Source organism: Hoplias malabaricus, chromosome 4 (genome assembly GCF_029633855.1).
Source record: "Hoplias malabaricus isolate fHopMal1 chromosome 4, fHopMal1.hap1, whole genome shotgun sequence".
In the NCBI taxonomy this organism is placed as follows: Eukaryota; Metazoa; Chordata; class Actinopteri; order Characiformes; family Erythrinidae; genus Hoplias; species Hoplias malabaricus.
Window position 1 is genome coordinate 43,238,134 of NC_089803.1, and position 17,134 is coordinate 43,255,267.

At 39.2% G+C, this 17,134-nt stretch overlaps 1 protein-coding gene across 1 annotated transcript; it reads left to right on the forward strand.

The window, feature by feature from the left end:
- Positions 1-14,877: 14,877 nt before the first annotated feature.
- On the forward strand, positions 14,878-16,814 carry sco2 (synthesis of cytochrome C oxidase 2). The gene is made up of 2 exons (XM_066669240.1): positions 14,878-15,094; positions 15,773-16,814. The coding sequence occupies exon 2, from the start codon at positions 15,795-15,797 to the stop codon at positions 16,698-16,700; it is 906 nt and encodes a 301-aa protein (XP_066525337.1). The 5' UTR covers positions 14,878-15,094; positions 15,773-15,794; the 3' UTR covers positions 16,701-16,814.
- The last annotated feature ends 320 nt before the right edge of the window (positions 16,815-17,134 follow it).

Sequence of the window (17,134 nt, forward strand, 5' to 3'; positions counted from 1 at the left end):
GAAGGGCTAGAAAATGGTCAGCACAAACTACATCAATAAACAGTCTCTTAAGCTCTTAAGTGTGCAGAAGAAAGAAAAGATAAATCTAACTCTAACTTAAAAAAATCCCACTGTGTGTATTTACGTTACATGGTCAAAACTTGGTGGACATAATCCAACAATTCTCCTAACAATTTTTCCACATTCCAGGTCATACATGAAATGTATGTGATGGTGCACCATGATTGCAGAAAACACAGTTCCAATGCTCCACAGCTCTGCGCTGGGAATGGTGGCCTTAATAACTCCAGACTGTCTTGAAATTCACTTAATATAAATTGTGCATACACAATTGTGGGTGTGTGTGAATTTATATATATATTTCAATGTCGTTTTTAAGATCATGTTTTTAAACTGAGCATGAATTCTAAAACAAGACCCACCAAATAACATAATATTTGTGGGTAAACATGTTAGACATGTTTACCCTCAAATATTACTTGTGCTGGAGCTGTTTTGGTATTCCGCAGCCATGCTTTGGGAAAAGGGTTCTGACATCAGAGAGCTGACAAAGGAGAGAAAACACTGAAGATACATGAGAGAGAGAGAGAGAGAGAGAGAGAGAGAAGAGTGAGAGAGAGAGAAGTGTGTGTGAGAGAGAGAGAGAGAGAGAGAGAGAGAAGAGCAAGAGGGTGAGGAGGAGGACATAATTTCTTCCTCACATTTGAATTGTAAACAAACATTGAGCATGTCATTTGAATCTGTATCACTCCGCTGGTTATCCAAAAGTGGTATTTAATATTTTTGTTTCCCTGTGCTTGGTAAAAGAAGAGCCTGTTGACTCAAAACACAGTGATGTTTTTAGAATGGATTCATTTAAATTTGTGCTTTCACACACATTTATTTTTCATGTAAGGGCGGCACGGTGGCGCAGCAGGTAGTGTCGCAGTCGCACAGCTCCAGGGGCCTGGAGGTTGTGGGTTCGATTCCCGCTCCGGGTGACTGTCTGTGAGGAGTTGGTGTGTTCTCCCTGTGTCCGCGTGGGTTTCCTCCGGGTGCTCCGGTTTCCTCCCACAGTCCAAAAACACACGTTGCAGGTGGATTGGCGACTCGAAAGTGAATGTGTGTCTGTGTTGCCCTGTGAAGGACTTACAGATAATGGATGGATGGATTTTTCATGTATTTCTTTTGGCCATGCCTTAGTCTTCCTGATACTTTATTTACAGCTCTGTGGAAAAGTCAGGGAATGCCCTTCAGTTATTTCAGTTCTTCACTGAATGTGATTTAAGGACGTATTCTGTTGAAAAAGAAAGGGGAAAGTCAGTGGAAAATTAGAACAAAAGAAATAAGCTAGAGTTAAAAGAATACTAGGTGAGGTTTCGTAATTTTCCTCTTTTACTAAAGTTGCAGAGTGTAATTTACTTTTACAGCACAGTCCTAAAATCAAAGAGGGCAATAGTTTTCTAACCTCCTCTAGAAGTTAGTAGTGTTGCAGTCACATAGGGACCTCCAGGGACCTGGAGACTGTCTGTGAGGAGTTTGGTGTGTTCTCTCCGTGTGCGCAAGTATTTCCTCCAGGTGTCCTGTCCTCCAACGGTCCAAAAACACACGTTGGTAGGTGGATTGGCGATTCAGAAGTGTCCATAGGACTGTGAAGGACTGGCCCCCCTCCAGGGTGTGTGTTGTCACTTGCACCCAATGATTCCGGGTGGGCTCTGGACACACCGCGACCCTGGACTAGATAAGCGGTTACAGACAATGAATGGATTTGTGCCATTTCTACAATAAGTAAAAATGAATTTTCTCCTTTCTGCTGCACAGTTTATCACTTATATTACATTAAAGTGTAAATAAATGAAGGTGCACTATCAAAAACTCAATGACACTTGAAAACATTGATACACATATAAAGCAGAGCAAACAGAATATGCAGGACATTTACAAATTGTACAGAACAAGCATAAGATTGTTAGAATAGTTTAAAATTGAGAAATATTAATACATTATTACACTATACACATTATTACACAATATTATTACACACACACACACACACACACACAAGCTAATAAACCACATGCCATTGTTTCAGAGAGGAACAGCAAGCTTCTTGATTAAACAATGCCTTACCACCAGTTTAGTCTTCCAGCAAAAGTCCAAAATAAAAATAGATCAAAATAACCAATACCACAGCTATAACAGTGATTAAATCAGCACACTCTGTGTAGAAGTTTCCTTTCTAGTCTATCCTGAAGCTGCCCATGTGTGTAGAAATGAACACAAATCTATACCAATATTAGCTGATGTTAATGGCAATACAGTCCATAAATATACAAATACATAAGGTTCCCTGATTGTGGATCATACAGGGTTCAGCAATGATTTACTACATTCTCAGTGAAGCAATTTTTCCAAAACTGTGAAAGGAGGGTTAATGGTTAAACCTCTGCAATTAAATAAGAGGTAAAGGCAAGGCTTAATCCCTTTCTGGAAAAAACAGCCCCATAGTGTTTACATTCACTCAGGGTTTGCTGATGTCTTTCACATTTGTGACCAATTGAACACAAGAAACAGGCCAGCAGAGTAAAAAAAATAACAAAAAACAAATGCAACATTGAAGAGTGTTTAAAATGTTCCAACTGGGTCTAAGCACTGGCCTCAGTACCTCTGGAAGAATTGGACAATTAGTGTTCTCCTTCAAGCTTGTTGTACCATACAATGTCGTTGTGTTGGTAGTGGCTAGTTTATTGCTACTGTCAGTATGTCAGACTCACCCATCTGCAGATAATTAGTATACTCAGATAATGTACTAGACTCCTCCTCTTTACTCCATTCATCAAAGGTCAGGACTTTCTGAACCACAGAGCACAATATTAATAGGGTGTTGTTGGGCAGTGTTGCTAGAATTTTTAAATGCTGTGTCAATATGCTGTTTCCACATTATTAGAAACTCCACTGTAGCTTATCTGTTGATGCAGCCATTTTTTCATCTTCTAGCCCTACACCCATGGTCAGTATCTGACCATAGTATCAATGCTAGCTATCTTAACTTTAAAAATTGTGTCAGTAGAGTGGCAGGAAAAAAGCTGTACACAGGAGTCTTAATTTTACCTAAAAGAACACAAGATATTTGTATTTTTATTTATTTTGCTTCTATGGCTACCCCTACTGAAATCAATAGGCAGGAAGAGGAAGGGGTTTTAGTTTCCTACCCTCCTTCATAAGATACATAGTGCAGTTTCTACAGTGCTGAGCCCAGATTGGCAATGACAGAGCCTCTATTCTCCCTATTACAGGTCAGTGAAATATCACAATTATTTTGCAGCTGTAATTTAAATGTTACATAGTGTTCTTTTAAGCTTTGTGGTTTGATGTATGTTCAGTGCAACATTTTACGCTTATCCGCAGCTATTTTAGGTTAAATTAATGAAAAGCACTTTTTTTTTTCTTATGAAATAGATATTCTTAACTGATGTTCCCACCTCTCCTTTATCAGACTAGTCTAGTCTAGTACTAGTACTTTTCCATTTCATTTTAGAATTTGCTTAATAGGTTTTATTTTGCCATTTTTTCCTCTAGAATCCATATTCTTGCCTTGAGTGGGCACAATAAAAAAATTTTATAAAATAATTTATTTTGCTTTTGATGGCTATGGCTAAGGTTAAAATCTTGTCTCTGTCAAATATTGCTGATATCAGATGCCATGCACTCAGAGAGCTTCAGGGAATTCTTGGTGAAAACCCAGTTGACATCTTGAAGACCTGTTTAGTACATTTTAATCTCACACCATCTCCTGTTACAAGGTGTATAATAAAATGCCAGTTGTGCAATCAGAGATATTCGTTGTTTTCTAGTCTTTATGCCACATTTTTTAATTCAGCCTAACAGAAAAGAAATATAATAGAAATAATCCAAGCAAACTGCTGCACAGCTAAACTAATATGTTCTTCTTCTCATATCTAGGCTGCTGCTGATGATGAGGAGGACTCTTACAGACAGGTGCAAATTGGAATCCACTGCTAAAAACAGGAAGATGTAGCACAACAACCAGCATTCTACCACTTCTAACCACCCTCTGTGGGAGTCATCTTGGAGGGAAATGTTGTAATGAACAGTCTTGACACCCTGCCACAAACTATGTGTCTTCTGTTTGGACTGACATATGAACTTCATTTAAACTACCTCAAATGCATGATTAATGCCTTTCATTTCATTCAGCAGGTGTTGTTGAGCTTGGGTAAGAAGGAGTAAAAAGGCAAGCTTCTAACTATGACAAATAAAACTGCTTTCTGGAATACGCCCCAGGTCCCATAACTGGTAAAATTCTTTTTAATGTTGTGTGAAAAACATAAGCTGATCCTAGATCAGCATTCTTTGAGTGGTGTGATAAATATGGGCCCTGTCCTAGTGGTGGCCTTGCCAAGGACTTTCTCCTTTACTCTTTCCTTGGTTTGGCAAACATGGGCTGCTTTGCGTTAAAGCAATGAATGTTTCACTGGTTGAATTCCATTGGATCCTGTTTCAAATGGTGGGACTTAAATGATGCCAAACAAAGCATATACTGTGCTTCTCTAAAGCAATCATAGGATTGAATTGAATAGTCTGACATGTCAGTGTGTTTAGACTGAATGTTCAGTTAAATTAAAACAAACTTCTTCTAGAATTAACATCAACAGATGTTGGGGAACTTCATGTGTTGGGTTTCCTTGGAAACAAGCCTTACATCGATGTAATGATGCAAGCCTTACATCACCAAGCAGAATACGCTTTGTTGTATGGACTGGTGTAAAGCCCACTGCCACTGGACTATGGAGCAGTGTAAATGTGTACTGTTGGAACGATGTATCACACATCTTTATCTGCCATCTAATGGTTAAATCTGGGTTTGGCAAATGCCAGGATAACATTACTCGCCTGACTGCATTATGTCTAATCCATAATGGCCCAATATTACAAAACAACACATTTAATCTATTATAACTTAAAAAAATTAATTTGTTTCTTAGAAATTAATTTTTATATCAAGTGTCCTCGTTGTTAGTTGCAAGTGATCCAATCTGACATGTGTTGTTGCCACACAATGACTGTAAACATTGCCTCATTGTTGACCATAGTAACAATAAAGGCATGCGTATGCAAAGAGAAGGAAGGCAAGAACTTCCACACTGAATATTGTGTGATACACCTTTAGAAATCAGATGTAAAACCACTTACAATTGTTGCTTTAGTCCTAGTGAAAAAAGTCTGATTACATTAGGGTTTGTGCTATTCAGCCTGTAGAAAATCGGTCCTGAAAAAATGTTTAATTTGGACAGCTTGCCTAAACAAGGCCTTAGTTTTGTTTGCAAATGTTTGATGCACATTACATTAGAAATCATTGGGCTATGAGTAAGGAAGTGCACAAATAAATACAGCTCCTTACCGTCTTAGTTCCATGAATGTAAAAGACTCTGTCCCATGTTACCTAATATATTCTGGCCTTTTATTGACAGTTGAAATGCTCTAGAGGAAATTGAAAGAAAAAAAAACCTTTCTGCATCTTTCTATATTTCACAAGTATCAACACACAAGGTCTTTCAGTGGACCGAAGCCATTTCAAATCCTTGAATCCACCCAATAGTGAGCTTGATGATGAGCACACATCTCCTTTGCATAGGGAACAAAAGGACAAACAGGTTCTCATGACAACCAGCCACTGTTCAGAAAGGAGATGGGTCTTCTCAAGGAGCTCTATTGCTTTAGCTTCCTCCACAGATGCCTCCCACTTGGTCGTGCCCGGCTGTAAAGGGCATCCATCGGATACACGGCTAATTGGTCACGACTGAGAGACAACAGCAATGCGGTCTCCACAGAGACGTGCCCCAGTTTAGGAGCCCACTCTCAGCATATTTATTGTCAAAGTGTTAGGAACTATTCACAGTGTGAGAACCAAATCCGTAGTTCTACCTGAATGAAACTCATTTTTAATCTCATCTCCTAGATAAACCACAAACGTTGCTTACACCATGTGTCTTACACTGTATGGCCCAAAAGGTGTAAGCTCTGGACCCACCGCGACCCTGAACTGGACAAGCGCTTACAGATAATGAATGAATTAATCAATTCATTAATTAAAGGACTAATAAATGCAGAAATGAAAAAGGAGCACAAAGATTTGCTCATAATATATAACACCGGCATTAGGGTTTTTCTTGTTCATTTTATTTAAAATTAAATACTAGGTGAGCTATCACCAAAGAACAAAGTAGATCAAAAACATATAGTTGATTTTAAGAATTACAATTACATATTTTTTAAATTAGAGTAAAACACATGAAGTTTAAGGAGGCTGTGAGCAGCTATGTGGAGTTTTATAAATACACTAACACCACAAAATGTCTCCCCAACACAAAAACACACACTCAAGTGAAATAAGACAAATTCAGCAGTCCTTCTCTCTTTGCAAGATATAAAACGTGTGTAAATATTGCAGAGTTCTGAGCCATCCTGCTAAGCTTGCAGAGTATGCAGAGCCAAACACAGCCCCAGGAACACACACAAAAGGAACGTGTTCCTGTTTATTTCCTATTATTTATTTTTATGAAACTTTGTAAATGACCACATCCAGCTCCATTGGGCGATAACACTGTTTGTGAGGCTCTGAGCTCTTTCTTGGGTTACTGTATCTTGACACGCCCATGGACAAAGCCACAGTTCACGCTGAAGAACCTACTCTTCTTTGGTTCCAGTTGGGAACAAATTTTTCTTGTTCGCGAAATGCACCGAATGGTTCCAAATGTAGTTCACAAACTGTAACCGTTCCCTCGTTGGTGGAAAAGCACTATGGGAAATATGGCTGAACTAACCGCAGATGGTGTAGTAGTGTCACCTTGTGAAATATGGCTAAACTAACAGCAGAAGGTGAAATAAAGTTCCTACTCGCGCATGCACTTTTCAACATTAGGAGTCAGTTAGTTAGTCAGTAAGCGAAAATGCCTCTTCTAGGCAGAAAAAGAAGTTGTTTTGGTTGGTTCTGTTGGCTTTGTGTTTGTGGGCAGAGCCGGCCCTGCATAATATTTCAGTATAAGCTGTTACACATAGTTCAAAACAATAACAATTATTGATTTAATATGAATGGAAGTGTATCTAACAGACAGAAAGTAAATTCAGTGAATGGCTTTTCTATCACTTCTACTATATTCTCCCAACTCTGTATGGTAGAGGTGCTTTTAAAATAACATGCTATTATGTCTCACCCCAAAGACTTTAGCATATTTTTCCTCCCATGAATCCTAGAAATGTGCTGTAGAAACCTTATGACAGTGCTGATATTTTTCTTGTGCTTCCACTGCACTTACTGTCAGAATTCAAAAGCTGAGACTTCAAACCACCTGACACAGTTATTTCTAAGCTAAGAAAGATTTCAGTCAGAATGTTTTGTTTACTTGCATTTTTATTCATTTATTTACTGACTTGTTTAAACAGAAAGCTGGATTATGTGGATAGAAGTGAATAAAATATTTCTTTTATATTTCCCTTAAATAAATACTATAGAGACCTACTAATTATTTTAATCTTTCCAAATAAATAAAACGGCGGCACGGTGGCGCAGCAGGTAGTGTCACACAGCTCCAGAGGCCTGGAGGTTGTGGGTTCGATTCCCGCTCCGGGTGACTGTCTGTGAGGAGTTGGTGTGTTCTCCCCGTGTCCACGTGGGTTTCCTCCGGGTGCTCCGGTTTCCTCCCACAGTCCAAAAACACACGTTGCAGGTGGATTGGCGACTCAAAAGTGTCCGTAGGTGTGAGTGAATGTGTCTGTGTTGCCCTGTGAAGGACTGGCGTCCCCTCCAGGGTGTATTCATGCCTTGCGCCCAATGATTCCAGGTAGGCTCTGGACCCCCCGCGACCCTAGATTGGATAAGCGATTACAGATAATGGATGGATGGAAAAAAAAAAAAAACTGTAAGATTTGTAGTGACGAATTTGCTAATTTCTTGTTTTTATGACTTGTGTACAGGTAATTATTTTCATTATTTGTCCTACATTTTTAGTCAAAGTATTAAATAGCCACTGGGGTGTACCACAAAGGTCTGTTTTGGTTTTTTTTTTTTCATTAGGAAATACATTTTTAATGAAAACATTTAGTAAAACATAAATATGCCTCTTATCTTCTACAAAAGTGAATGTAGTATAAATTCTTATGGTACATGTTTCTAACTTATAGTCAATGTTTTATCTTTCAAGGTAAATTTACACCAATCAAACAACATTATGACCACCTCTGTGTTTCCACACACACTGCCCTTCCTCTCAGCTTTACTGACCATAAAGGAGCACTTCATATTTTTTACATACATTGATTGCCCCCTTTCATCCTCTCCATCGATGGCTAGGAACCCCACAAGAACCACCAGGTATGATTTGCCTGGGGGATCATTCTCAGCTTCTCAGCAGTACAGTAACAGTGACATGTTGGTGTTAGGTGCACATTACATAAAATCTATAGCATCATTGCTGTAACTTATCAACTTGTACCAGCGCAACACACACTGACACATCACTACCACATCAGTGTCACTGAAGCACTAGTCTCAAATTTCCAGTTTCTCTAGGGAGAGTAACAAATCTTCTATTTTGGTATGACATGTAGAAGGAGGCAGAGAGCCAATCAGAATTCAACTGGAAGAATCCTGACAGTGAGGTCAACTTAATGCACTGAAATGATCAGACTCTTCGTCAACTTGTGGGCGGAGCATCTGTTATTGAGACTACTGCAGCACTGATGATCAACCACCCAAATCATATCTGCTCTTGTGTCCCTGTTGCAGTCCTGACCATTTAAGTCAAATGATACTCAGATTTACATGGCCCTGTCCCCAAATGACTCTGGTCCAGTTGACCCATTATGCAAGTGCCTTGAACACATCACTAACTGGATGGGACACAACTTTCTGCAGCTGTCATATTAAAGCGGTTACTAGATCAGCATTTTACCATCTTAAGAACATCAGTAAGATTAGAGATTCTCTGACTAAACCAGATGTGGAGAAACTTATCCATGCCTTCTTTTCTAGAAGGATTGATTACTGTAATGGTCTCTTAGCTGGACTTCCAAAAAAGACCATTAAACAGCTTCAGCTGATTCAAAATGCAGCTGCCAGAGTTCTCACTAGGAGATAAAGAACAAATCACATCCCCCCATCCTCAGATCCTTACACCGGATACCAGTCTGTTACAGAATGGACTTTAAGGTGTTATTACTGGTCTATAAATGTCTGCATGGGGTAGGACCAGTGTATTTATCAGATCTGCTACAGAGATATGAGCCAAGCAGAGCTCTCAGATCTTTAGGAACTAGTCCATTAATCCTACTTCAGATGAAAACTAAACATGGAGAAGCAGCGTTTTGCTAATATGCCGCTTTTAAATGGAACCAGCTCTTATTGCATTATTTTAATAGATTTAATGGACCCTTATGATTTTTATTCTTGCTTTTAATTGAATTGTTTTTTTTTTCTGTAAAGCACTCTGAATTGCTTTTGTTTGAATAGTGCCCTATAAATAAACGTTCCTTGCCTTGCCTTAAATGCAAGGTGAAAAGTGGCACACAAATAATGCAGAGCAACAGTTAAACTACAATCTGTAAATGTTGAACTACAGTGTGCTCTTATCTGGTCAGTGGAGCTCAGACAATGGACAGTGAGTGTAGAAGCAAGGAAGTGGGCATAATGTTATGGCTGATCAGTGTACACGGTCTTTCAGTATGAGTGTCTGAAACTAATTCAGGCTATGATTAGCCTACAGCAAGCTATGAGTCATGTATCATAAAATATCAATTGGCAAAAATTGGTTAAGCTCTGTTTGGCTAGCTTGGTTTATACAAGAAAGCAAAAGTGGAACATTGTGTGAATTTGATTTAAGACATAATATTCGGGAGATAAATCACAGTAGAATTATTGTTTTAAGGCAACAGAGCCTTCATGATAATGTACCGTGAGAAGAGTCAGGCCAGAACATGTCTGGTCTGGCACACAGACTGTGGTCTGGCCTCCTGACACAGACAATGAACTTGTGGGAAAAACACTACTTAAAATCTCATCTGAAATCATAAAAGGCAGTGGGAGAAAATTAGAACTGACATGAAAGCACGAGGACTTGAAAATTAAGAGCTAAAAATATACATGAATCAGAACTTCCCTTACATTAAGGGCAACATGGTGATGCTCATGTGTACCTGTTAAGTGATATTGTTGAGATGTCCCCACTGGTGAAACATTTTGTACAATCTCCATAAAAAGCATTTATTTATGGATTATATGGAGCTCTGAAGCAGCAACACGTGAGTCACCAATGTTGAGGGGTATAAGCAAAAGTGTCTAAAGTTGTGAGTGACCGTGTGAGTGTTTGTCGTCCTGCAGTGGACTGGCACTCTTTCCAAGGTGTGTTCCTGCCTTCTGCTTAATAATTGTGGGTAGGTTATGGTCCCCTGGTGTTCCCAGCTGGGAATCAGACCTAGAATGCTATGCCATACAGAGGACATTGGTGTCCACTATACCAAAGGTAGTCAAACTGTGGTGGCTTCCCAACTATTGGTGCTTTTCCACTGCGTTGTATATACTATACATGACTCTACTCAATTTTTTGGTCCATGATCCCTGGTAGCTTTTCCACTACCTTGAAATGTAGCTGATGACACAAAGCACAGTCTCTAAAGGGAGTTGTGGGTTTTGGAAATCACAACTACAGTGGTGGTAAGGTTAAACATGGTTTACTCATCCTGTATTCGCTTGTTGCTGTGTGTTGGAACTGAACACAGCTCTGTGCCCCAGTACAGACAGATCATGGCCACGAATATAAGGAGCGTTTGAACCGCTTCTCAAGGCCACAGTGTAACTTAATGAGTTGCAGTTGTAGGTCCGATTAAACAAAAGATGAATTTATAAACAGCTAGTTTGTATTGGATGTCTGCATTTCGTTGTGATTGACTAGTTCCTCTGTCCAATCAGTGCTCTGCAAGGTTTCATTCATTCATTCATTCAATATCTGTAACCACTTATCCAATTCAGGGTCGCGGTGGGTCCAGAGCCTACCTGGAATCATTGGGCGCAAGGCGGGGAATACACCCTGTAGGGGGCACCAGTCCTTCACAGGGCAACACAGACACACACACACATTCACTCACCCACTCACACCTACGGACACTTTGGAGTCACCAATCCACCTACCAACGTGTGTTTTTGGACTGTGGGAGGAAACTGGAGCACCCGGAGGAAACCCGGTGGACATGGGGAGAACACACCAACTCCTCACAGACAGTCACCTGGAGTGGGAATCAAATCCACAACCTCCAGGTCCCTGGAGCTGTGTGACTGCGGCACTACCTGCTGCGCCACCGTGCTGCCTCTGCAAGGTTTACATGTCACAATTAGTCCCTGTTCAGCTTGCCTGGAACCACGAGCAAGCAACAACTAAAAAACGTACCCAGTTCCAGGGACCAGGGTCAAAATTTGCTTAGTGGAAAAGCAAAAAAGCTGAGTAGAGCCTAGTTGTGTAGGTGCCATGCAGTGGAATAGTTCCAAGTGAAAGAATTTCACTAAGATATTTTTGAGAGGTGAGACTGCAGAGAAGGGCGGCACGGTGGCGCAGCAGGTAGTGTCGCAGTCACACAGCTCCAGGGGCCTGGAGGTTGTGGGTTCGATTCCCGCTCCGGGTGACTGTCTGTGAGGAGTTGGTGTGTTCTCCCCGTGTCCGCGTGGGTTTCCTCCGGGTGCTCCGGTGTCCTCCCACAGTCCAAAAACACACGTTGCAGGTGGATTGGCGACTCGAAAGTGTCCGTAAGTGTGAATGTGTGTGTGTCTGTGTTGCCCTGTGAAGGACTGGCGTCCCCTCCAGGGTGTATTCCCGCCTTGCGCCCAATGATTCCAGGTAGGCTCTGGACCCCCCGTGACCCTAAAATTGGATAAGTGGTTACAGATAATGGATGGATGGATGGAGACTGCAGAGAATAAACATGTTTGTCATGTTCCTTATTTTAATATTAATTTCTTAATTTATCAAAATCTAAATTAGAAACACTTTTTTATTTCATTTTAATAAAAAATAAATAGTCAAAATTAGTGTCACATGGGAAATCTAGCAACACAGAAAAGAAGAATATGTCCCCCAGATCAGGAACATGCTCAGGTGTGCAGGAAAAATGAGAAGCAATTATTATCAAATGCATCTTTAAATTTGTTTTCATTTGTTAGCCTGTTAACAGGATTTACACATACACTGCAAAATATACTGGCACATACAGGCAGTGAGGACATTTTGAATACCTCAGCATTACAGTATTACATATTTACTGTAACATATTTAATGTAAAGTATGTGAAATATAATTTGAAATGTAAGTAAAAATATGTTTTTTATATTAATCACATGAAATTAACTGATTTCAAACTAAACACCTTAAACTGTTAGATATCTAACAAATTGACACTTGACACTAACAGACCTCAAACTGGACACATCCTGAAAATTAAATGTTTAAGTTTTTATAGCCAAAATGTTCTTAGACAGCTTTGTTATTAGTCATAATGTGGGCATTAGGGAGGAGCTTAGTGACCTTTTTGTGTAAGTTGAGCTGTCTGAGTGAACTGCTCATTTCCTCTCATCCTACCTGCTCGCTGTTTGCTTTGGGCTTAGGTATTCGCTCTGCTCATACAGAGAGGAAGAGAGACTTTATTCTAGCAGTTCTATCAGGAGAGTACAGAAAAATTAAAATCTCATGATATACAATCACCTTCCTGCACAGTTAAGCTTCCTATAGGATTCATTATTTTACTTCTAGCCATGGCAACCAAAGAAAAAAACAGAGGACAGAAACAGCAGTCTGCTTAAAAATGATTGCATGAATGATTTAAGGTGAAATCATGAAATCAGTCTTTATCCTTAGGGTCCCAGGCCAATTAGGAACATATTTTGTTACATTTTCATTTAAATTCACAGTCCACTCGTGTGAATATATTTAAATTGTAATATTTACACTTCTACTCAAGAATATTTTATGATTAAATTAATACAGTTGTGATGCTGTGAATGAAATATAATGATGTATTTGATGTATATTTACATTTAATGTAGGTGATTAGGGACAATGGACAGAAATGAAAGAAAATCACACTTTTTAAAATGATATCATTTTGTCTGTTGACTGTGTTAGATTCATTACTCTGATGGAGTGGTGGAGAATACATTTTATAGTGTTAATAAATTACACTTTTTGGAAGTATTTAATGTCAGTAAGGTGCATAGTTTTAAAGAGTCGCACAGTTGGTATACACATTCAAGAGACTAAAAAGACCAAAAAGGTGACCAAATGTGGTTGGCTGGTCTGGTCCAAAATGCCCGGCCACCCTTGCCATTGGTGGCTTGCATAGTTTGGGATAGATTTAAAGTTTTTTTTAAAATGTAAAGTTTAAAGCTCTTAACAGTCCAGCTCCTTCGCTTAACAGTACCTGTCTCTATTTATTTTCCAGTGCACAATATTAAATACTACCATTTTTTTTAACTGTAATTACTTATCTACAATTAGATGTATAGTTTCATCTTCGGGAACAGGTTATTTAAACTTTTATTTTTGTCTTTAAATGACTTTGAGATACAGGGATGAAAAGTCCTCTATATATATGTTTATTATTAATCGTTTGCACTAATTCCTCTGTTGATAAGTTGCTTTAACACTGCATTGTTCTTTTGTCAAGTCTACCTTGTGTCATATTCTTCTCCTGTGTTTATTCCCCTGCATATCTCACTGTGCTGCGTTGGTTGTCTGTTGGGTTTATTGTATATTTTGAACTTCCGGTGTAATGTGCTGCTGTGTTGTGTTGCACCTTGGACCTGAAGAACATTTCACTCCCACGTACAATAATACCCCTGTAACTGAGGACAGTCAATCACCACTTGACGTAACTTGGTATGGATGGCTTCTATACTTAATTATTTTTTAGGGAACGAACTACTTTTGTTGTTCACCTCACAGAAGAGTTATGGTATACTTAGTTGGTGATAAACTCCTGGTGTTTACTCAGGTGTTTGAAGCAGGACATGAGACTATACAGAAATTTGTTTTCTCACTCTGCCCTCTGGTGGTAAATACGGAGATTACTTTTTCTTAACCATTTTTAAAATTGTAATTTTGGTGGATTTTGGAAGCATTTGAAATAATAATAATAATAATAATAATAATGATAATAATAGAGAAAGATTGTTTGTGAGCCTTCATTTTTTAAAACATTTAATATCACTACCCTATGTGGGGAGTCATTGAATCAAAATTATTGGAGGCCAACTGCACACTCTGGTACTATATATATATATATACACTTATGATCAGTCTTTTTTTGATTGCTATATGTCCCAACAGGCCAACGAGGAAAATAAGGTGTAGCTTAAATCCAAAAGTTTCACTATCTGGTACATTTTTAGGGGCTTTAAGATTTATTATTAAAAACTAAAAAAGATTAAATTATACATTTCAATTTAGAGAAAAAAAATACATATAAATGTGTATTTCATCATTATTAATATTCAACGTTAATAAAACAGCGTTCTTCTACAGAAGTGTCTTTGCAGGTTCTAAGAGAAAAACTTGTAGTTATTCGACATTTCTAATGAATCTGTTTCAACGAAAAGCTTCGTAAAGCAACATTTAGAGTCACATGTAATAACATTTTGTTAAGTATGTTAATATTTTGTGAGCTGGCCTGTACAACGTATACCATTAGGTTTAGTCCAGTACAGTACAGTATTATTATTATTGTGCAGGACACAATTTGGACGTAGCTGTTGTGAACCGGATCATTACTGAAGGAACCGACTCATACGAAATGATCCATTTACGCCATCACACACACTGTGGCGAATTTACTAAGAAAGGCAATTATTTTTACTGTCAGTCTCTCGGCATTTGTTTTTGAAAATACCTTAACAAAATCGGTTAAATATTTTATTTTCACGTAGTCATGCAATGACTATTTGGAAATACCGAATATGCTGAGAATGTTTTGAATCTGCTGTTTCGAACCACAGTTGTAGCTCTGTGAGCCGATGGGGAAGCTGTGAGTGAAACCACGCAAACCAAGGGGACATAGGGTGAGGCTAACAAAACAGTATCATTACACAGACATTAACATTTTCATTAACATGTAGTGGTATCGATAAGTGTATAGGCGAGATTAAACGGCCCCTGCCGTGGCTGAGTCGGTTGAGGGTATGTAGAGAGTGGCTGAGAGCGGGGAGATTTACTCAGGTCGAGTTAGTCACTCCATGATCCCGACATAGTGCAGTTACCAGGGTGTATTTTCATGGCAAGTTTTTGGATCGTTTAGTTATTTTGTGCGGTGTACAGGGCCAGACGTGTTCAGAATGTTTTGAAAGGTCTTTGCTCCTAGACCTTTTGTGTATCCAGTGAATAATTTTAAAATATTTTCATAAGCATTTTATCAGTTTTACTTGCCATATACTTGCACATTCACATAGATTTACAATTACAGGCTAATCCCTTTTGTTCCTCTGGATACGTTTGCCCAGTTTCACACTGTTCTTCAATGGTCAGGACTCCCAAACAGCAGCTAGGTTTTTGGGGCGTGGATCATTCAGAGTTTTACTGAAATTAATAGTAGAAGTGGATCAGACACAACAGTGCTGCTGGAGTTTAAAAACAGTGTCCTCTCAGATAAGGAGGCCAGTTCCCCACATAATTTAAATAGTAATTTAAAAAGTCATCAATTATTTTTTCATTAATATGCAAGTCGCTTTTTTCTTTTGTAGCTCTACTCTCTGAACCAGAACCATGTTCAGTGTGTCATCATGGACTACCTTGAGGTTTTTTATCCAAGCCAGACACACTCCTGGCTTGCTACACAACCTGCCAAGGTCATACGGCTGCTCCACATTGTTACCACACAAACATCAGGTACAAATCAGTAGATGCCGGTATGAGGGGTCAGTCCTGTGCTGCAGTAGGTCATGTCTATATGATCAGCAAAAAGTTGCCTATTCCCAAGGCTCTACCTCACCTCCAAAGCCAGGCTCATCAGCGAGGTTAAAAATGAGAACCCGGCTGATTGTGACACTACTATTTGGTGGTGGCATTGTTGGCACCTGGTGGTATGTACATCAAGAAAAGCAGCAGAAGCTGCAGATGCAGCGGCTGGAGCAGTTAAGGAAGGTGGCTGTGGGGCAGGGAGACTTCTCTTTGTTGGACCACACAGGACAGCGCAGGACCAAAAAAGACTTCAGGGGCAAATGGGTGCTCATGTACTTTGGCTTCACACACTGCCCTGATATCTGTCCCGATGAGCTGGAAAAGATGTCGAGCGTGGTGAATCTGCTGGACAAAGAGCCCGACCTGCCCCAAGTGCAGCCGTTGTTCATTACTGTTGACCCTGAGAGGGATGATGTGGCGGCCATGGCGAAATACGTCAAAGACTTTCACCCACGACTGATTGGACTGACTGGTACACCTGAGGAGGTGAAGGAGGCTGGACGAGCATATAGGGTGTACGCCAGTGCTGGTCCCAAGGATGATGATGGGGACTACATTGTGGACCACACCATCGTTATTTACCTCATTAACCCAGATGGACTTTTCTTGGACTATTACAACCGAATGAAAAATGCCAAGCAGATTGCAGAAAATATTCAGAATCACATGAAGAATCATGTTAAATTATTCCCTGACCAAACTGAATTATGACACTGATAGATTTGCTTGTGCAGAATAAAATGTGTCTGTTCCTGTGAAAATGTTTCTTTCTTCAAAGATGTTTTATTCAGCTGGTAACAAAAAAAAAATACAATGTTGTCTCCTTACAACACTGATTAACGCCATTATTAGTGACAGTGAATGTAAAAATTGTGTTTTAAATTATCTAAAGAAATTGGAATTGTTAAAAGTTTGTCAGATTAATTATCTGACTTGTTGGTAATACAAACTAATTCCTATAAATAAATTTAGTTTTTCTCCAATTATTAGCCATTGCCTGTTCCAACTGTCAATGAGTCTCCCTCAATTTCACAGTGCCATCAGCTTTGGAAGGGTGGAGTGAGCTTATTGTAGCTTTTCAAAGAAAAATAAAACATGTATCTCCATTTTTGTTGATTTTTAGTTTACTACATTGTTTTAACACA